Source organism: Petaurus breviceps, unplaced genomic scaffold, assembly GCF_028583685.1.
Source record: "Petaurus breviceps papuanus isolate PSGF00001 unplaced genomic scaffold, PetGlider_PUasm1.0 182, whole genome shotgun sequence".
NCBI classification, from domain to species: Eukaryota; Metazoa; Chordata; class Mammalia; order Diprotodontia; family Petauridae; genus Petaurus; species Petaurus breviceps.
The window spans coordinates 1,000,437-1,023,506 of record NW_027185786.1 but is presented as its reverse complement, the minus strand read 5'-3'; the positions used below and the strand labels follow the sequence as shown (position 1 = coordinate 1,023,506).

Below are 23,070 nucleotides of genomic sequence, written 5' to 3'. Positions count from 1 at the left end.
TCTCTCTGTCTCTCTCTCTGTCTCTCTGTCTCTCTCTGTCTCTCTCTGTCTCTCTCTCTGTCTCTCTCTCTCTCTCTCTCTCTCTCTCTCTCTCTCTCTCTCTCTCTCTCTCTCTCTCTCTCTCTCTCTCTCGCTCTCTCTCTCTCTCTCTCTCTCTCTCTCTCTCTCTCTCTCTCTCTCTCTCTCTCTCTCTCTCTCTCTCTCTCTCTCTCTCTCTCTCTCTCTCTCTCTCTCTCTCTCTCTCTCTCTCTCTCTCTCTCTCTCTCTCCCTGTCTGTCTCTCTCTCTCTCCCCCCTCTATCTACTTTGGCCTCCTATCCCCCTCCAATGAAAAAAAAATGTTACCCTTGTGAAAAATATACATAGTCAAGCAAAACGTATTTCCACATAACCAACCCCTTCTTTTTATAATCAAAGAAATTGAGGTTCATGGAGATTATAGGTTGCTCAGAGTCACAAAACTAGGTAAGGTCTGATGGGAGATTTGAACTTCAGTCTGTCCTGATTTGAAGTCCAGTGACCTTTTCAATGGTCCCCAACATTTTTTTACAAACCCCTTTCAACAACAACAAAATTATTCCTCATGAAAATTTAATCTACTACTTATAATACTTCTTACAATTATTTACTACATAAGGCATCATTAAAGAAATTTTAGCATGAACTCCTTAAGATCATTATAGTGAAATCCAAAAGGTTTATGAACCACTGAATGGTAACAGCTGCACCATGTTTCCTCATCTGTAAAGTGAATAGGCCTCTCAATCTGTGATCCTATGAACCTCCAAAGTCCCTTCCAACTCTAAAGCTATCATCAGAACATTTGGGTCACATGAACCCAAGACTTCTCAAGAATCAATCTGCAAACGTATATTAAGAGCCTGCTTTTGCCAGGCACTAACCAGAAGAAGAGGTAACCAACATATTTACATTTAAAAATCTGATAAAAGAAGTAACATGGTGGAACTCATAACTGTTGTCTGTACCACTTTGTGAAAACGCAGCAGACACCTACAAGGAGGAAATAAATAAAGTAGGTGGGTCTGGCAAAGAGTTAAAAGATGAGGGGTACCAAGGATCCAAGTTAAAGAGGTTACCATTTGAGTGAGTGAAGGGATTTCCTGTCCATATGGTTGAAGACCCGACTCCTAAAAATATATGTGGATTGAATTTTAACTGGATTTGCTGGAGACAAAGTTCCAAAATGTAAATGTAGGTTTTAAATATGCTAATGTTTGCTCCTAAAAGACAATGAGATCCGGAGGGGACCTCCTAAGAAGGTATTGGAGGATAAGAAGCCCAGATGTGGGCTCTATGCTAGGGATTAAGGAGAAAGCATTTTAGGAGTTAGAGAAAGAAAAGAAGAGAAAGCTGTAGAGGGGTGGGAGGCTGAGTCAGAAGGGATGAAAATAGCATTAGTTGAGAGAAGAGACTGGGGGGAGTGGCTGGAGGGAGAAAAAAAATGCTTTGGTGTAAGCATTGAGAGGGAAGTTTTGAGCTAGGCGAGCCTGAAAACAGAGTTTTTGGGGTGATTGTGTAGCCAAGAAAAAGAAAGGCTGATGGAGGAAGATTTCTATGACTGGACCAGAATTCAAAGAAGTCCCTCAGGAGAGGGTTGAGGGGTATCTTGGAGGAGTGAAAAGCTCTGGACAGAGTTGGGATCTTCTGTGACCCTCGGTGTAGTGATCGAGAGGCAGATGAGGGCACTGCAAACAGTGCTGGGCTTGCAGTCAGACAGACTGGTGTTAAATCCAACTTCAGACACATAAATATGATGATGGGTCCTAAGTAAGTGACTTAATTTCTCTGATGTCAGTTTCCTCATCTGTAAAATGGGAATAATATCAGTATGTACCTAAAAGGATTGTCTTGAGAATCAAATGAGATGATAGAACCAGATTTAAGGCTTAAAAGGACCTTAGAGGCCATCAATTTACAGACATGGAAACTGAGGTACAGCAAAAGGGAATCGTGGGATTGTGTGTGTAGAGATGGAAAAGACCTTAGAGCCATTTAAGATCAACACCATCAACACCTTCCTTTTACAAATGAGAGAACTGAGGTCTAAGGAGGTCAGATGGTTTGACCAAGGTCTGATATAAGTGAAATTGTTTGCAAACTGTAAAGTGATATAGCACTGTCAACTGCGATTATGATTTATTAAGAGTTCTTGTGTCTGAGAAGAGATCATTTTCTGCCTGACAGCAAGGGACAGAAGTGGGATGCAGAGAGAAAGGAACTAGATTCCTAAATCATCAGGTGACCTAAGGAAAATGGCAGCAAGTTGGACTGGAGAGAGAAATAAAGGGGCGCTGTCAAGGAAGCCTGGAGTGACCTGAGGAGAAGGGCTATAGCAGGGAGCCAGCTAACCTGGAAAGGAGGGACAGTCTGGTTAGGGTCTGATTAATGAGGGGGCCTGTGCCAAGCCAGAGTGAATAATGAGAGACCATGTACCTGCAAGATACCTAGTCTGTATATCATTGAGGCCTGAAGCTTTCTGACTATTACCAAGGGTGTCACATGGAAAATGGCTGACTATGCCTTCTTTACTGATTAAAAAAAAAAGAATGTCACTTTTAGCTTGAGGTACTCTGGTCTAATGTCTAAAGCTCTGGATTTGGAAGCAGGAAAGCCTGAATTTGAAGCTTGTCTTGGGTATTTACTAGCTGTGTGACCCTAGGCTTCCCCCCCTTTCTGTGTGTGTGTCTGTCTGTTTGTCTGTCTATGTCTCTGTGTCTCTGTCTTTTTGTGTGTGTCTGTCTATCTCTGTCTCTGTCTCTCTCTATCCCTGTCTCTCTCTCTCTCTGTCTCTCTGCGTGTGTGTCTCTGTCTGTTGCTCCCTCCCTGTGCTTGTATATGTGTGTGTCTATCTCTGTCTGTCTTTTTCCCTTTCTCTATTCCTGTCTTTGTCTGTCTGTCTCTCTCTCTCAGTAGGATGCACCTTGAAAATTGTTCAGAAGAACAAATGAGAAAATGTGTGCCAAGCAAAACCTTACACTGGCGTGTAAGTGCCAGCCCCCATTGCCTTCAGGAGCCAGAAAGTACAGTCATGGAATTTTAGAATTGGGCAATACCTCAGCACCCATCTGGGCCAAGTCACACTTGAAAGGAATCCACAATATAACACAGGTAACAAACGATCATTCAGCCTCAAATGGCACCTAGTCCAACCACACTTATTTTACAGATGAATTTGAGGGAGTTTAAGTGACTTTCCCAAGGTCACCCTGGTAGTAAAGGGCAACAACAAAATTTGATCCCAAGTCTTCTAACCCTAAATCTAGCCCTCTCTGTCTCATTTTTCCTCATCTGCTATATGAGAGGGTTGAACTCTCAGATGTGTTTTGGGTTCAATGTTCTATGATTCTAATCTAATGGGAAAAGAACTCAAGGAAAGACACCCCCTCCCCCCACCTTGCCTCCCACACACACACAGAAATGGAGGAAAACCTCTCTTCACAACCAAATATACAAACAAGTATGTCCTTGGATGGTTGCAACAGCCAAGGGTCAGAAATTTAAAGACAGTCACATAGACTTCCATTTGAGGATTGACCTCGTCCAGTCTCATCTTCCATTCTACAAAAAAATGGGGAGATTGAGGCTTCCGCCACAATGGTGATGCTTCCTACCACCTAGAGATTCTAGCTCTCACAAGGGGTCCTTGGGTCTCTGAGGACAGCTCTATCTCCATTACACAAAGTACCTCTCAGAGCAATCCATCCATCAAGGAGTGCTAGGATTGTGGAGTCTGCTGAGCTGCCTTAATGAGCTAACGCCAGAGAGAGCTATGACATCAACCCCAGATGATAATGATAGCCCTGGAATGTTTCTCAAAGCTGAATATATGACTGGACGATTTCAGCTGAACAGGCAGCTTCAAGGAAACGTGGTAAAAGTGGAAAATGCCTTTATTCAAGTTTTGTACAATCCTTTATTCCCTTACATTCCACCACCACCACCCCCAACTAAACATACATGTATCTATTCCTTCTCCTACTGCCTGATAGACATCTCCACCTGAATGTCCTCTCAATGAAGACAATTCCTTATTAGAATGCTTCTCAAACTAAATACGTCCAAAACAGAATTCATTGTCATTCCTCCTGAACCCTTATTTCTATTCCTAACCTAAATTACCTTATTTCCATTGAGGGCATCACTATCTTTATCCTTCCAGTTACTCAGCTCCCAGTCTCAGGACTTCTGTCAACTCCTCCCTTCTTCTTGGCCCCCCTCCCCCACACATACACAATCAATTGTCAGGTCTTGTTGTTTCTATCTCCTCTCTATCACCATCCCAGCTACTCATCATCCCCTACATGGATTATTGGAAGAACCTTTGGATGACGTCCTTGCTCCTTTCTTTCCTCTCTCCAATCTCCTCTACATAAATGCCAAATGGATATTCCTAAAGCACAAACCTTACTCTATCATTCTGCTACTCAATAAGCTGCAGTGACTGCCCACTGACTTTAAGGTAAAATATGAAGTCCCCCACTCACAATTTAATGCCCTTTATAATCTGACTCCAGCCTCCAATCATATGTGGTTGCATATGATCCCTCCTCATGTACTCTATATTCTAGTCAAACTGACCCATGCACAATGTCTCATCTCCCACCTCTGAGTCAAAGACAGAAGGCTCTCCCTCTACTGCTCCACTGCTAGCAGCCCTAACTCCCTTCAAGCCTCAGATCAAGCACCATTTCTTTCAAGAGATCATCACTGATTCCCCCAATTGACAGCACCAACCCTGCCAATATATTTGTCTTATGGAGTTACTGTTTTTACTTATCTGTGAACATACTGTATACCACTAGTAGAATGTAAGTTCCTTGAAGACAGGGACTCCCTCAGTTTTGTACATGTATCCCTAGCACCTAGCACAGTGGCTGGGATGTTGTGGGCGGTCAATAAATGTTCTCCGATTTATTTATTGCTTTGAGAAACAGCAAGTTTTAGTGATGATAAAGCTGGCCTCAAAATCAGCAAGACCTAGGCTCAAGACCCATCTCTCATACATGCTGATGGTCCTGGGCATCATTTAACCTCTCAGAGCCCAAAAAACTTTTAAAGAGAATTAGCTAGATGGCTTTGTGGTTAGTGTGCTGGACCTAAAGTCAGAAAGTTTAGTTTATATTTTTTTCAGTTATATCCAACTCTTTGTGACCCCATTTAGGGTTCTCTTAGAAAAGATACTGGAGGAGTTTGCCCTTTTACAGATGAGGAAACTGAGGCAAACTGGGTTAAGGGACTTGCCCAGTGTTATACAACCTGTAAATGTCAGAAGCCAGTTTTCCTGACTCCAAGCCCAGCTATCCACTGTGCCAACTAGCTGCCTTCAAAGTCAAGAATACCTGAGCTCAAATCCAGTTGCAGAGATAAGCATCACCTACATGACCCTGGACAGGTTTCTTAATCTCTGTCTGCCTCAGTTTCCTTCTCTATAAAATGAAGATAATACCTCCTTTCTTGGAGGGCTGTTGTGAGGGTGCTGTGTTCATTTAGTGTTTTGCAAACTTTAAGTGCTAATTAAAATGATGATAAATTATCTATGTGCATTGTTGGAGGGAAATTCCTCATCAGAACTCCCAATAAGGAACTCAGTGCATTGATAAAATCAAAGGTTCACAGGTATGAAACCTTGGTGCAAAACAGGTTTTAAAAAACTGCCTCTCCCCTGTGTCATAGACAGAAAGGACTGGGTGTATGGAACAGGACACATCCCATCAGAAATGGTCAATATGGGGGCGGTTAGGTGGAGCAGTGAGTAAGAGCACCAGCCCTGAAGTCGGGAGGACCCAGGATCGTTCCGGCCTCAGATACTTAACACCCACACAAAATAACTGGCTGCGTAACATTGGGCAAGTTACTTAACCCCAACTGCTTTATAAAAAAAAAAAAAGAAATGGTCAATATGATGGTTAGCTTTGCTAAGTTGCTTTTTTGCCTCTTTCTTTATCATAAGAAATGGTTCTCTGTATCAAGCAGGTATATTTGGAAGTCAATACAATGTAAAGACAAGAGACATTATTTAAAATAATATAAAAATTTCAAAGTAATCACAGATCTAGAGCAAATACCTATGTGTGTATGTACTCCTCTCTGACATGCCATCATCAGCTCTCCACATAGGCTTGGAGGAGACAGCTCAGTCCCCTCAGTAGCAGCATATGAAGATACAGAATGATGACTTAGATGGCTTGAAACCACATGGGTATAGATGGAAACATTTTCCTGCAACCTGACTTTGATGCCCCAAATCCCACCCTCTGTGGAAGGAAAGGCTATCAGAAAAGCCTCCCCTTTCCTCTCAGGAAGCTGATCTCCCTTTTGTGGGGTGTATATTTCCTGTTATTGTCAATCTGTTTGGAATAGCTTTAGGAAAAGATATTTTTTAAAATAGATTTTTATTGATATCTTTTGTTTTTACATTGCTTGGATTTCCTCCTGTATCTTTCCCTCTCTCCATCCTCCCAGAAAGCCATCAAAAGGAAGGAAGGAAGGAAAGAAGGAAGGAAGGAAAGAAGGAAGGAAGGAAGGAAGGAAGGAAGGAAGGAAGGAAGGAAGGAAGGAAGGAAGGAAGGAAGGAAGGAAGGAAGGAAGGAAGGAAGGAAGGAAGGAAGAGGAAGAGGAAGAAAAAATAATTCATCAAAATCAATCAACACATTGAAAATATCTGATATTCGGGGTGGCCAGGTAGCACAACGAGTAAGAGCACCAGCTCCAGTGTTGAGAAGACCTGGAGATCGAATCCCAGGCTCAGACACTTAGCACCCACCCAGAAACACCTGGCCGTGTAACCTTGAGCAAGTTATTTAACCCTGATTGCTTTAAAAAAATATATATCTGATATTCGATGCAGTGTTCCAAATCCATGGTGGATAGAGTACCAAGTCCTGAGGCAGGAAGATCTGAGTTCAAATCCAACTCCAGACACTTACTACCTGTGTGACCCTGGTCACTTTAACCTCTTTTTGCCTAAGTTTTCTGAACTGTAAAATACAGATAATAATAGCACATACATTTCAGGATTATCATGAGGTTCAAATGGGACAATATTTGTTTATTAATAAACAACCCCCTGCAAAAGAGGTATCTTCTCATAATGAAAAAATTAAAAGGAAAAGCCAGAGTTCGGAGCTCATACTCCCCTTACCATCCCACAAGATCTCAGAGGTGGGAGAGCAATCAGAGGTCATCTAAACTGATCTGTTCTTAAATGGAAATCCTCTCTACAATTTCCATCTGGAAAACTTTTGGGGATAAAGAAGCATGATTTAGTGGGGAGAGAGTATTGGGTTCAGAGTCAGGAAGTCCTGAATTCAATTACTTCCCCTGAAATTTACCAGAGGTGTGGCTTTAGGCCAGTCATTTACCTGGCCTCAAAGCTTCAGTTTCCTCATCTGTAAAAGGAGGGGGTTAAATTAGGACAAACATGTCAGACGTGCTGACCAAACCAGATTAAAATATAATTGGAAAATATCTAACAAAATTAATTCAATTCAACAAACATTTATTGCCTACTATGTGCTAGGCACTGTACACAAAAATAAAAACACAATTAAACATAGATAGTTTTACATTTTAAAAGTCAATGTGCAGCCCAAAGGGACTCATATACAGATTAGTGGCTCCTTTCTCTATTTGAACTTGGCATCATTGAATTTGGATATCTTGAAGATTTTTTTTCTAGTTCTTACATTCTACAATTGAACTAGATGATTATCTAAAGAACTCTGTAAACTCTAAAGTACTTTATGCATCAGTTATTATTAACTCAATATTATTGAGTTATTAAGTCAACACACCTAGAGACAAGGGATTCTATTTTTTGACAACTCAGTGCTAGAGGAAACTTCAGAGAGAGAGGGCTGACTATGGAGTTAGAAAGCCCTCAGTGCAAATCCTGCCACTGATATGTGGCCACTGGCAAGTCTCAGTGCCTCCTGGGAACTCTGAAATTATAAACTACTGGTAAGTTACACATCTTCATTGGTGGAGAGAATTCCCACACTAGGAGTTCCCAATGCCAATGAAACTACAGGTCCAGATTCCTCAGAAAATTGTTAGGTATAACCCTACATCACAAGCTAAAATCTGTCTCTCTAAACCTCCTACCCACTGTTCTTCATTCTCCCTTCTGGGACCAAGCAGGAAAATTCTAATCCATCTTCTATCTGACCAATCCTGAGGACTTGGAGTTACTTCTCAGATTCCACTGAAGTCTTCTCTGCTGTAGGCTAAATCTTTCCAGTTTACTTTAGTCTTGTATACTGCTCTCTACCTCTCAGGTGCAATGTCCTGCCATCCAAACTCCAGACCAAGAGAACTAAGACTTGGGTTTTGTGCTCCATTTAGGAATAAGCCTTGGGGGTGGGGGGTAGCTAAATGGTGAAGTCTAAAGCACTGGTCCTAGAGTCAGGAGGACTTGAGCTCAAATCTGACCTCAGACACTATCTGTATGACCCTGGACAAGTCACTTAACCCCAATTGCCTCCAAAAAAAAATCAGCCCTCAGCTGAGATTCATCTCCACCTCTGAGCTCCAGGATTCTTCCTCAGTCAATTAGGTAAATAACTGAAAGATATGTGTAGGTGAGAGGTGCTAACCACTATTATGGAGAGTGCTTTACCCATGGTCTACAGCTAGTAAATTATGGAGAGTAGACATTCAGACCCAGATTTCTGTCTCTTGACTTCACATCCAACTCTAACTACAATGTTCCCTGCACTTTGCTGGAGAGCTTGAGGGGATGAGAGGTGGTGAGATAGAAACAAAAGAAATGGTCCTTGCTTTGTGAAGATTGGAAGTCTATCCAGAAGACTTACTTAACACCCATGGGAAACTACAAGACCAGTCAGGTGGGACAGACAGAGAGTTCTGGGTTTGCTCAGGGAAGAGACAGGGGCAATGAGAACTGAGCACAGTGATCCTGCCTGGGGTTCAGATTGCCTGGGGACACTAACACCTCCCCCCCACAATAACGAATGGCTAGCTCTAAACCAGGAAGTCTTGGGACAAACAAGGAGACAAAGAGGACAAACATTTCTATAGCATCTACTATGTGTTGGGTACTTGGTACTAAGTGCATTTACAAATATTATCTCATTTGAAGGTCACAACAACCCTGTAAACTAGGTGCTGCTATTAATCCCCATTTTATAGTTGAAGAAACTGAAGCAAACAGAGGTTGTATGATTTGCCCAAGGTCACAGAGCTAATAAGTGTCTGAGATTGTGTTGAACTCCCATCTTCCTGACTCTGGGACCAGGGTCCCATCCACCATGTCACCTAGCTTCCTTCTCAACACAGGTGACAGTCTAGGAAATAAATAAATATCCAGTATTGCAGTGGAGGGCTGCCTCAGCCAGTCAGGGCCCGACTGGATACTGCCAGCCCTCACCAAGAACTCTGGAGGCAGTTTGGGTCCATTGAGCCATTAAGCAATTTTTGTTGGGATGATTTAGCAATCATGAAAACCAGCCAGTTTCTACATCCCATCCCAACTATTGTTACCCTCTCTAAGAATCAGCAGAACCAGGTGAAAGACCCATTTTGGCCCATACTGACTGACTATCCCAAACAAGGGTTCTGTCTACTTTTCTAAAAGATAAAACCTCAAGGGATTTTCCTTCTTGAAGAGAATGAGATTAAATCCCCCATGGCTATTTATGATAAATGACCTCAGGTTCTCCTGCTGATCTGGTTTTTTTGTTTGGTTTGTTCATGTCTTCTAGGAATTGTCTGATTTTTCTTTTCCTTTTATTCCTCCCTCCATTTCTCTTATGACTTTCTTTGGAAAATGGTATGGGAAAAGATGGTGATTCCCTGGGCTTTTAATCCCTGCTAGAAGAAAGCTTCCCTTCAACAAATGTAATAGGAAGAATCCTAGACTGAGAACCAAGTGACATGAGTTTGAATCTCAGCTCTGCTGTGTACTAACTGTGTGACCTTGGGCAAATTGCATAATATCTCTGGGCCTCAGAAATGATTGGATTGGACTGGGTCTCTAAAGTGCCTTCCAGCTCTTGATCTGATGACTTCCAGAAGGAATTCTAGTAGCTCACCACTTAATACTCTGGCAACTCTCCACATCTGCCTCAGCACCACTTGCCTCCGAATTTCATTCCATTTCTAGCTAAAGTATTCCAAGGCTTCTCCCCATGGCATCCCTCTTCCCCTTCCCAACATCAAACTCATCCATGTTCTCATACCAGTTCTTGCCCCAGACTTAAACCACTCCTGATTCCACCATCAAAACTATAGAAAGGTTGGGACCAACTTATGACCAGGTGTTTTTCCAACTTGGAAAGAATACACCCTGCCTAGATCAGGAAAATGAATTGAATAATAACTGTACCAGGGAATGTGCTGGAATGAGGTACAATGTCTGTCTTGGGTTTAGAACTCTTCTGGGAATACTCAGAATCATAGATTTTGAGCAGGAAGATATCTTAGCGATCACCCATTCCAATCCAGTATTTCCCAGAAGAGAAAACCGAGTTACAGAGACATTAAGTAACTGGCCTATGGCCACACAGATAATAAGGAACAAAGTAAAAATTCTAACCTGAGTCTTCTGAATCCAAATCGGTGCCTTTCTATTATATCTTACATGTTGCATAACATTTTGATATGACATAATATTTTGTGGGCATGAGTAGGTATTATTGGCAATATTATCAGTGATCATAATATTATAATATACCATTATAATATGTGACGAAATACCATGTTATATCAATAATGTATGAAGAAAAATAATTATAATACTTAACATTTAGAGGATACAAGGAAGTTTGCAAAGTGGTTTTACAAATATTATTTCACTGGATCCTTAGGACTCTGTGAGGTAGGTGTTTTTATTATTTCCATTGAAGAATTATTTCCCAGTTGAGGAAACTGGGGCAGCAGAAGTTAAGTAATTTGCACAGGGTCACACAGCTAATAAGTTCCTAAAACTGGATTTGAACTCAGGTCTTCCTGACTCCAAGTCCAGCGCACTATCCACTGTAGCATTTACTTCGCATTTTTTCCATGGCTCTCTAAGTTTGGAAAATGCTCTTAAATACATTGTCTCATTTAATTCTCACAATATCCCTAGGAAAAAGGTACTGTTATTCTCATTGTACCTTAGGGGAAATTGAAGCTAGTGACTTGTCCATTGTGATGGGACTAGTGGCTCAATGGATTTGGAGGAAAGAGTTTGGGTTCTCATTCTGACACCTTCATTCCCTAGCTACATGACCAGTTAATCATTTTAGATAATAATTTAGAGAATTGTTTAGAGAATAATCAGTGCCCTCAGCCTCAGTTTCTTCTTCTGTAAAATAGAGCTAATACTTTGGTGGGAGGGAAAGACTGTCATTGAGTGGAGGCTACATTTGTAATACCTTACATCAAAAGAGCATTGCCCTAAACCCTGAAGCTGTCTTTGATGCCCCCCAATCCAAGTTCCTCATTTCGTAGGTGGGATTACTTGAATTATTGTGTGTGGAGTAGTTTGTAACATTAAAATATTTAGCTGGGGGGGGGGGCAACCTATAAGACAAAGAGAAGCTCATCAAGGGATTAACAGAGAATATTTGGTAAATAACTTCATTATCTTACTGAAACATCCCCAAAGTAGTCATGCTAGTGAAAAAATTACATTTAATAACTTTATGATCCTAAAAAAATGTCATTATGTACCACATAAAATTCTTTATGAAAAATTAATGTCTTCATCTTACTTCTTCACTCTAGATGCCTGGTAAACTCTAGACTGTGTTTTCTTTCATATTTCACGTTGAACAGAACTATAGGGAGCTTGCAGATGGGTACAGGGACAGAAAAAGGTTGGAAACCCCTGTGCTAATCAATGAAGGCTATTAATGATGTGAGTCTGTTTATGTGAATTGGGATTCCATTGTTCTGAGAGCTGCCTTCACGTGACCACACTGACACCCTCACACTGAAGACCTTTCACAAGCTGGAAATCAGACAAGGGAAGAGATTTTGAGCTAGGGAAGCTGTTGGGGTGGGGTAGGGTGACCCCTGGTTTCATTGGTGACTTTTCACCAGACTCCTCTGCACTATTTCCTTGCCCTCTCATGGCCCAGGGCTCCTTGTGTCCATTGTGAAAAGGACAGTCCCATGGCCCCTCAATGAGACCCCCTGCCACCCCTGACTCAGCAGAGCACAGATCATCAGGGAGGGCTAGAGAAGCTGAGGCCTTGGAAGGAGATCCGATTAAGTCATTTCCACCCTTAGACGGGCCACCAGACCCTGCTAGGTCCCCAGACCTTTCCCCTAGGTTGGCTGGACAGCTACAATATGCTGCTGTGCGCTAATTAGTACTAACTATTCAGGTCACTGAGAGGTCACTTAAGGAAAACAAGGGGAAAAGACAAAACTAATGAGTGAAGTGGTTGGAGGCAAGGGAAGAGGGAGAAGAGAAAGAAGAAAGGATGTCCCCTTCTCTCTTTTGGCCCAAATCAGGCTGCTGACCTCACCTTGGGGAGGGATTTCCCACATTTGGATTCAACAATTATTTAACTGCCTACTATGTGCCAGGCACTATGTTAAGCACTGAGGATTTAGGGACAAAATGAAGAAGTTTCTACCATCAAGGACGTTAGACGTTACATCCTCCTGGGGGGCATATGACATGTGTAGAGATAGATATGACATGTGTCCAGATGCATGAAGCCAGGCAGCTACTGCCTAGCAAGAAAACAAGAACAAAATAAGCCAGCCTGGTTTTTCAATTCAATGGAGGAAGTGGGTTAGTGGAGAGGGAAGGTGTGGAGGTGCAGTGCAGAGACACAAACGGGGTTTGGGTCCCATTAATGAGGAAGGCAGCAGTGATGCCACCAAAGGTCACTGAAGTAAGTCTCCCCCACTCATCACAACCCAGCCAAGGCCACATCTGGCTGCAACTTAGACAACCAAGATTCGGTGCTGGGAGGGAGTCCTGGTGTTGTGTCTGACTTGTGAATCTCTGAAGTCTCAGCATCCACTGGGGATCACAAATTCATGTCAGAACCAGAAAGGAAATCAGGAATAATGGGGAGCAGGGCAGAAGAGGGAGAAATAGGGAGAGATGATGATGTAAAAAAAGCTGTATAGCTTATAGAAAAAAGGGAGGTTGATCTGAGTGGACATGAAATGTTAGGGACACCAATGAATAACCCAGTTAATTTTAGCCTCTTTGCTATTTCCACCATAAGTCATTCCATTTGCCACCTTTGTGCCCATAGGTTGAAATGTTTTCCCTTCTCTTCCTCCTCAGTTCCAAATCTTAGAACCAAACCATAACGCCTTCAAGGCTCAGTTTAAGTAACACTTCCTAAAAATGTCTTTTCTGATACTCAAAGTTAAAGAACAGCAATTCGTCCAGAAGAATGTGCCTGGCATGGCTGAACCCACCCCAGAAGGCAACTCCACCCCCTACCCCAGACCAGGTGTGAGTATTTGGTAAGTTGTTTAAAAGCCAAAGGAAAACTCTTCCCCTACCCTGAGCCCTGTGGGACTGCCTAAAATATAGTTATCTAGTAAACCAAGATAAATTAAGGACCCTGAAAGATCAAAAGCCCCAGGATCAGGGAACTTTAAAGAGGAAAAAAAAAAAACCCAACACTTTTCCTTGGGACAAGGCTGGGCTATTTTTCTTTCTACTGAGATAGTAGGCTGCAAATTTTGCGTGGCACATGGGAAAGGCCACTGGACTGACGTCAGAAGGCCTGGGTTTAAGACCCAGTTCTGCTATGTGACCTTGGTGGAGTGTGACCTCTCTGATCTTCTGTTTGTTCACCGGTAAAAGAGCTGGATGATCAGCTGTCAGTCTAAGAATCAAGGAGAGCATTGGCCACTGTCGGGAAGGACTTGGGAGGCATCGTGACCCAGTGGACAGAGGGTCAGGCTTGGAGTTAGAAACACCAGGATGCAATCCCACCTAGATACTCCTCACCTGCTACTCTAAGCAAGTCACCTGATTTCTCTGGGCTTCAGATTCTTCACCTGCAGATGGTGACAATAGATCCAAAAGGGGTGTTAGAAGCCATCTAATCTAATGGCCTTGCTTTAAAGAGGAGGAAACTGAAGACCAGGGGCATACCAAGGAAAGAGCATGAGAAGCAGGATTTGGACCCCAATCCTCTAACTCCAGGGGCCAGCATGCTTTCCACTATGCCTTGCAGTACTTGCCAAAGGGCTGTTATTATGTGAATCCACTGAGACAATGTGTATAAAATGCTTTCTAAACTTGGCAATCATTCTCTTAAAGAGAGCAATTAGCACTATTTCTTCCAGTATACTTGTCATAAACCAAGGCCTGGCACATAGTAGGTACTTGTCAAATGAACTGATGTGTTCCAAGCTGCTTTCTTCACTGAACAGACACTCCCTGCATCCCTAGTGAGAGACATATCCTTTTGTCCCACAGCTATCTCCAGCTAGGGTTTCCCTTCTGGTCCTTCTTGACTTGTCCCACACAAGCACAGCCTCAGAGACAATTCTGGGGCTGAGGAACAGCCTTTGGGGAGAGATTTTTTTAATCTTCCCCTAATGTCAGAACTTAAGCAAATGCACAAATAACCCTAAGTCTTGGGTGAGGAGTTGAGCCAGAATTGGTTTCCTGTTTTTACCCATACTGTTCCTTTTATCTTCTGTGCTCAGGAGCCCTAGAGTGAAGCTTACTCAACTCAAAGCTTAGGACCTCACTTAATTGATAAATAGAATCCCCTTAAAAGATAAGGTGCCCAAGATGGACCATCTGGGGAAACAGAAATTCAATAAATTCAGAACCCTCTTTTCTTGGGGCTACACATTCCCAGACACATCCTCCATAAGGCCTCCCTTCATTCTAAAATTAGTGTGAATTTCATTTCTCAGCTGCTCAGGGGAAAGATTAGAGTAGCCTGGTGGAAAACCCAAATGTCCAGGCCTCTTTTCAATTGTCTCTAAATTCATTTCTCTCCACAGGCAAAGAAGATCTTTAGCCTGTGATTTTGTCTATGTTCAGAGGCTCACCACCACTACCACCACCACTATGAAATGGGGAGAGCTGGGTCACCCATGCAGATCTGAAAATACCCTGAAACAAAGGCATTCAAGGCTTCATTTTTGCCAGCAAAAGAGGCAAAGCTGTGCAAATGGATGGTCTTTTCCCCTTATTCCCAAGGTCTCCTTTAACAGGAAAAAAAATGCACCAATAGGTGTATAAAAAATTTCCATCAAAAAATTTGTGAGATCACAGCTTATTTTGAAATAAACATTGGAAGAACTTTGTCATCTTGAAATAAATAACTTTAAAAGAAAGAAAAGAAAAACCCAGACAAATTCAAATTGTTTTATGAGAACCAATTAATAAATGCTAATTCATTCGGGTATATCTCCATTAAATTACTGTTTGATTTAATTGCAGGGGAATTTTCCATTACTAAACTCTCCCTTGCTGAATTTTTGCATTATTTATATATTTTTTCAGTTGCATCAATAGTGCGGTTGGTATGCGATATTATCTGCCATTTGTGCGCCTTAAAATGTTTCCTCATTCTTGCAGCTTCGTGTAATTTAGAAGTCTCATTAAAAGCAGAGAAGATTTTGTGCATAAATGATTGGAAAAGAGGCTGGCTGCTCTTAACCTGAAATAAGAGAATCTTTTCTGGTGGTTTTCCCCTCATTCCTGGGTGTTTTCCTTTTGGTTAATGGGTGAAGGTTTCCAGCGCCAGAGCACCAAACGCTGGAATGATCAGAAAGGAGCACGCATGTATACAAACCTGACCGGGAGCTCAATTAATGATAAAGACAAATAAAAACTGGAACACTGACTCCAATCCCTTTAAACCCGGGCTGCATTGCCCTGCTCCCTCTCTCCAGGGTTACGGACAAGGATCGCAAACATTTGAGATCCTGCCTGTTTCAGTTCCTCATGGATGTGCCTTTATTTGTGGATAAGAGAGATGGAAGCGTAAGCAGGAATTTGGTGGGTCCAAGGTTGACGAGGCGAAAACATGACTGATTTTCTTACTCTGACCTACAGAAAATCATCCCTAGACCCTATTGAATTCTCTTCCCTTTACTCCATACTCCTTCATGCCCCTTGCTTATGAAACTTCTCTCTCATCTCTACCTTTCCTGTCTCTTGTTCCTTCTCTGCCTCGTTCTATGTATGGTTGTCTCTTAGTTTATTTCTTTTCTCTTTTTCTCTCTCTTTTTTTCCTCTGAACTCTTCTGCTCTAAAACTTTCTGGGATGTGAATGATTAAACCACAAACTCCAAGGTTTGGGCACGAAAGGGCTTGTCACGCACGGTAAGGAAAATTTCACCTTCATACCTAGCTCTATCAATAATTACAGCAGGATGGTAACTAGAGAATATGTCTTATAATTGGCTTTTGCAAATAAAGAAAAACTTCTACTCATTTGTTTATGCCTGACCTAACCCTTAGTTTGGAGACTGCCCTCTGCACATTTTATCCGGGGAAAATTGTTTAGTTACTCTAGAGTGGTGTACCTAGACACAGTCTCTATCTATACAGACTTTCATAAACCTATAACCTGCTGTAAGGAAGTAATGAATGGGGGACAGTGTAATACAACGTTCTATCTATTTCATTACAGTAATTGACGTTCTTTTAATGAAAGACCTCTCTTCTTGGTTAATCAAAATTCCTTTGGATTTATATTCTTTTATTTAATTTTCTCTCCCCCCCCCCCAACTTCCTTTGCTGCTCAACAAAAGTATGGGGCTTCCGGGTAGTTGCTGATAACTTAAAATAAATTAATCTCCCTCCCCACCCCAAAAAATTCCCCAACGAACGGGTCCAATAGACATCAAAAAAAAGTGTCACTCAGAAATAATGACTTCTTATCCATCAAGGAGGGCCATTAAAGTGACAAAGCCTCAAAAGATACTTATCTTCAAACTAATTCACAAGGTAGCTAAATTATCTCCTAATTAACTTTCATTGATGAAGGTGGGAGGATGGTCTGTGCCTAAAACAAAGATGAATTGAAAAACTCCAATACGGGCTTTATGCTCCTCGAGGCTAGGTCACCATCCTTCCTGGGGAGCAAGGCTACATTTCCAGCCCCGCAAGGGGGGTGGAGAAGGTGGGGGGAATTCTTGCCCAAAGCAGCCCTCTCTCCTTCCCCTAAGTATAGCGAAAGAGAAAGAACCTAGATAAGTTTGGGACTTTGCTTCTCCTTTTCCCGAGCCTAAGCAATTGTGTTCGGAAGACTTTGATTGATTTGGTAAAGTTGAGGACGTAAGTAACCAAACTTTTAACGGAAGTCTCATCAGTTGCGCTGCGTTGCTGAGCCCCCTTTCTTCCAAAATCTTGCCCCTCCGCCCCCTGCAGCGAGAAGATTTCTGGGTGAAGATTGGGGGCTTCTGTGTGTGCCTGTCCAAATACTTGGAACAGTTGTCAGTTTTCCTTTGTTCTTTCTCTGGGGAAAAAAGGGGGTGGTTTCGTTGTGTGTTTGGAAATTGGAGACAACGAAAAACTGTTCGATGTTCCAAAGAACGAACTATATAGCTGTTGAGTCCCCTCCGGGGAAAAAAAAAAAAAGAAGCTGTAAATTGTTCCCTCAGAATAAGTAGAAGGGTGAGAATGCAAAACAGTTGGCGGGTGACAAAAAACGAATCCCGGTTTTTAAAAGAAAAAATCCTGACCCAAGATCTAACCAGACTGGACAGAGGCCGTCTGCTTACGACGGCTGGGAACTTTTTTCAGTGACTTGCATTTCAGGGATTGTCCATCTGTCAGGTGGCCCAAGGGCAGGGTCCAGAGCTGCAGAGAGGTCGTTGGAAAAGAGGCTAAGGCCGAATTATCCCGTTCCGAGTGAAAGAAATTCTACTTTTCCTCCAAGAATCTGAGATACTTAGAAATGAAAGTATCTTGGGTCGGTGACAAGGAAGCATTCGTGTCCCCCACTTTCTCTCACGCACAACACCCTAGTAGTGCAAACAGGAGAGAATCTGTAACTACAAAAATGGGGTGGTGTGCTTTAAACTCCGACCAGAAACTGAGAAAGCTGTTCAACGAATCTAACCACAAATACGAAAGGGCCCCCCCGGGCTGTAGGTCTGGGGAATGTCGAAAAGAAATAACTCCATTAAAGAGCTGGGAAACCAGCATGATTAATACAAATCGCATTGGATTTTAGGTTGCTATGCTTGGACACAGTTCTGTCCAGCTTTGTTAAGCTTTTCACGAAATTCAGAAAGAATTCCTAGAGAATACTCTCTCCTTCCTTCCTTCCTCTCCTCTCTTCCCAATATTTCAATTTATCCCCCTCTTCTCTTTTCTGTTAATATTTGTCCCTTGGGTCTGTGTGTGTGTGTGTGTGTGTGTGTGTGTGTATCTCTATCTTGGCGTGTCTCTCAATCTCTGCCTGTCTGCCTCTATCTCTGTCTGCCCACCTGTCTCTTCCTCCCTCTGTTGCTATTTCTTCCTGTCTTTCTGTCTTATGCGTGTACATATGCAACACATATTAAATAAATAAAATGTGCATCTATATGTCCTATTTGTGGCACAGTTGGAAGTTTGGGAAGGGAGCTTATCTCCCTAATCAGACACGATCATCCAAATCTACTTCGATAGGAAGACTGCAATTTTATTCATCAGACCTGCGATTTAATTGTGTTTTTAAGTGAAAAGGATAGTGTGAGTGTGTGTGTGTGTGTGTGTGCGTGCGTGCGTATGTGTGTATGTGCGCGCGCGCCTAAGTGTTTTGTAGTCTCCCTAATTAGTGCCTTTGAGAAAACATCAAACTAGAGAAAAATTAAAATAGCTAAAGCTTGAGGGCAAGATCGGCTCCTCGACCTGGGCCTGGGGCTTTCCGACCTAAAGCTTCCAGAACTGCGGCGCCGGGGAAAGACACAAAGAACAGACTAGGTCCCTGCTCTCATCTCAGGATGAGATGGTCCAGGTGGAAAGGCCAAGAGAGGAGAGAGAAAGGGAACCAGGAGTCCTGAGGGCAATGCCCAGCTTCCAGGTTCCAGCGATGGACAACAACACAGCAACACTAAATCATTTGGCTGTCCCCAGGATTTGGCTCAATCAGTCCACCCCAGCTTGGGCGAAACGGCGCCTGGAAGAGTCCTATTTGCCCCTGGGGGCTGGTGACAGCAAATTCCTCTTCCCCCACCCCATGTCTGGAAAAGTAAAAACCAGATCAAAAAAGGAGGTTTCCAAAATGATACAAATTAATCATAATAAGACTGAAATCACTTTTTAAAAAGACTTGCTGAAATAAAAGAGACCTATTTTTCCCAGAGTTCTTAACCTTCTTTCTAACCGTGAGTGCGAACCACCTGAATGACCCTGTTCCCCAAAGCTCCCTCTATCTAGCCAGGGTTTTAGGGAGGGTGGGTGCTCCCTTGTCCCCTCCTGCTTCCTCACGGCAGAAACTCCTTCCTAGATCTGAGCCCTCAGTGCGGAAGGCCCAACGGCCCCCGACACTATTACGCCAAGGGGAGACCTCCGCTAGGAGAGAGAGGGGGCAACGCTTTGCTTAGGGTCAATTCGGCTTTCGTTTGGACTGGGTCCGGGACGCTGCCCAGAGAGATCTCGGGCAGACACTCGAACCAAGAGAGCAAGATTACCCGAGACTGGAAAGATTGTAGTGTCTGTCTGCGTGACTTTCGATGTCTGAGCGCAGTACGCGGGGTATGGGAGAAGAGTCCGGGAGCGCCGGCAGGCAGCAGCCTCCCAGCCCAGGGGAGCCTGGAGCGGAGGTGGGGATAAATAGAGATCTCTAGTACAGGGCAGCCACGGCGCTCGGCCTCTTTATTATAACAAATGTTCCGTTTACAGAGCGGGACTTCATATTCGCCCAGAATTAATCTGAAATATCGATTTCCTCTCACTTTGCGGGTCCAAATCGATAGCCCTGCGCCCTGGCCCCATAAATCGCCTTCGCTGCTGCGGGCGTGGGCTCCATCTATCACTGCGGGCGGGCTCCCGGCCCTACCGCCCTGGCACTCCGTGAGCCCCCCGCACTGCTGCACGCGCCCCACCCCCACCTCTGTGCCCCCCCCCCAACGGTTGAGGGTGCAAAGCCCGACGAGATAGCGACTGACTCCCCCCATCGCTACCACCTGCGCTACGCCGGCTCCCGCTCTGTGGGCCCAGCCCTAGACTGGGGAGGGGAGGGGGCCGTCAGGAGAGGGGAAAGCAGATCCAGCTGCATTTAGGGAGGATAGGGGAAAGGAGAACCTGGGCCTGGAGGGATGGAAAGTGCGGTTCAGTCACTCCACAAGGGGCGACCAGCTCCCCACCCCCTTGCTCCCCCGGACTTAGGGCAGGGCATAAGGAACCTGAGAAGAACCCCAAGTTTCGTTTGCATTAGACCCCTGTCCCGTCATCCTGGGACCTCTGCCGCCCTCGTCCTTTTTCCCTGTCCTCCAAAGGACAGCCTCTGGCCCTGACCTGGGGAAGCAACTGTCTCCTCCTCGGACCAGGCTCGAGCTGTGCGCGCTACCCCTCTCGGGAGGAGTCAGGGACCAAGCCAAGGGACCTGAGCGATAGAAGTCCGTCTGACTCGGACCCAGGGTTTGCAGCCTAGTCGAGGCGAAGCCCTAAGGTTGAGCCGGAGGCGAGAGGAACCATGGCCTGCCGTGTAGGCAGCCCCTCAGTCCGCTGCGTCCGCTTGGTCCGGACCAAGGGGCCACAGGACCTGCCGGTGGAGGAGAGGTCAAGGGCCCCACCTGGACCGAGGGCACTAGGATCCTCCAAACCCTATTCCTCGGACTCTGCAAGCGAGGAAGCGAAGTCCCAGACAGACGGGCCGACCGTTGGACGAACTGATTGACCGACTCACAAGCACACACACGCCGAGAGTGCTCCGGGCCTTGGTGCCCGGGGCCTCGGACCCCGCCGCGTACCTTACCCGAGCGGATGGAATTGTGAGGCATGGTGAGGGAAGCGATCACGGCCCACGCAGAGGGTTCGGGGATCCTGGACACCTTGTCCGGCCAGCACCGGCCTTCGTGCTACTCTGCTGGAGAAATTCAATTGGCCGGCAATGAGCCCCGCAGCCCCTTCCCCTAGACCCCCTGCTCCCTGGCCCTACTCAGGAGCTAATCCGGAGACAAGCAGTCTACGGTGGGTTTTGAGTCTGAACAGGACCACTCTTTCTTGCTGTGCCCCACCGTGAGCTGGACCAGCTGCGGATTTGGTGCGTTGAAGACTCCTTCGAATCCTGGCTCCCTCTTCCCTCCTTCCTCCACTCCCTTCCATTCCCACCTCCTTTAACTTGGGGCTCAAAAGGCTACCCAGGACCTCTCCCTGTTCCCTATATCCACTCTCTCCCTCCTTTCTGCCCTTTCGTACCTGACCCGCTGTAGGCCTTCGGCTGCTTCGGTTCGCTTGGGAGAATACCCGGCTCCCCGCACCTTCAATGGTTCGGAAGTTTGTTCCCAGCCACCCGGCATCACCGACCGGTTTTATCCCGCCGAGGCCCTGGGAGATGGGTCTGGCGAGGCTCGCAGGCCGCGGATTGGCTGGCTGGGTGCAGGGGGGCGCGGGGAAGGGGAGGATTTTGCAAGGGGGACATGGCTGAGTGGACTCAGGAGTTAGAGACATTCGAGGGAGCTTCTGTTTACAGCCTGAGAAGGGAGGAGACAGCTGAGCCCCCAACTGCAGCAGGCCTAGGTCCAGGACCACTTGGTCCCCAGAGGAGGGGGCTACGGTGGCAGAATGGGGGAGAACAGAGGCTAGTAGAGTGAAGGACCCCCTAGGACCAGTTCCTTCTGGGAGGAAAGGGGCAAATTGTCTCTCTAAGTGGACTCAAATTCTCCTTCAATCCAGGGTTAGCTACTTTCTCTCCCATCCTTTGCCCACTGGGTAAAGGTTTTTTTTTTCCTATTCTAATTTTGAGGATTTCATTTTAATGTTTATTTCTAAGTCAGAAGTCTTCTCAGAGGGACAAAAGAAGAGAGAAATGAATCCAGGGAACTGACTGAAGGTGAGACGGCTCACTCTGCTGGGATGCCCACCTTCCCCCCCCCACCACCTTCCCTACTCCAGTCTCAGATGAACAGAATCAGGAAACTCTCGTGTTATCAAAACACATCCTTAGATGATCACTATAATTATTTAAAGAATAATTCAGATAATATTAATAATACTACTAGTAACAAACTATTGGATACATGAGGTCTACCTGTTAACTGCTTAGGCCTCTCAGTTGGGGCTATTCTTGGTTTCTGCTCCTTGAGGAACAGTGTGGACCCAGTGAGGACCCAGCCCCAGTATTACACTCAGCCCAGAAACAAGCAAGCAGTAAAGGGGGGAAGCAGGGAGTTCAAATATCTTCCAAGGTTCAAGGGGGAAGAATTTTGAAAAGTCCTAAAAAAAAAAATGTAATTGAATTGGCTTACTAGACACTCCACTTAGAGGAATGTGTTGAGGGTGGGGGAAGATACGGCCGATAGGTGAGAAATGAGTAATTGCAAGGAAAGAGAAAGATCTTTCACTTGAAGGAAATATCTGATATAATGAAGTCTTGGACTAGAAGCCAGGGTTCCTGTCTGCATTCTTGAGGCCAACTGAACTAGCTGTGAAACATCAGGGAAGTCACTTATTTCTGAGACTCAGTCTTCTCTTCTGTGAAATGAGAGTGTTGGACTAGAGCAAGCATCCTTAACATTTTCAGTGTCACAGACTCCTCTGGTAGTCTAGTGGAGTCTTCTCATAAAATTAGACACATAAAATAACAAAGGAAATCAGTGATAGAGAAATAAAGATGCACTTTCCCCCCCCCATCCAATTGTACAGACCCCTTGAAATCATCAGTGGATCCCAGATTAAGAACCCCTGAGCTAGAGAATTTCTAAGCACTTTTCCATGCCCAAGATTCTGGAAATCTATATGTAAATGAGAGAAAGGGACAAAGGACAAAATGGTGATAAATGCTGCCTCCCTCTTCTAATGCTAGTACCTCCTCCACCCCACCCCAGCATTGCCCCAAACAAATTACATTGAGTGTGCACTATGCATGGAGGTAATATTGGAGGCTGAGGGGGTCAATGTGTGTGTGTGTGTGTGTGTGTGTGTGTGTGTGTGTGTGTGTGT

The 23,070-nt window shown here is 44.4% G+C and overlaps 1 protein-coding gene across 1 annotated transcript in view; it reads right to left on the bottom strand.

The window, feature by feature from the left end:
• Nucleotides 1-21,397, bottom strand: part of PAX8 (paired box 8) — a 92,867-nt gene extending 71,470 nt beyond the window's left edge. The window contains exons 1-2 of the mRNA XM_069087532.1: nucleotides 21,328-21,397; nucleotides 20,885-20,995 (exon numbers count right to left, since the gene is read on the bottom strand). Of these exons, the coding sequence (XP_068943633.1) occupies nucleotides 20,885-20,909 (25 nt within the window). The 5' untranslated portion in view covers nucleotides 20,910-20,995; nucleotides 21,328-21,397. The remainder of the gene's footprint in view (nucleotides 1-20,884; nucleotides 20,996-21,327) is intronic.
• Nucleotides 21,398-23,070: the final 1,673 nt, after the last annotated feature.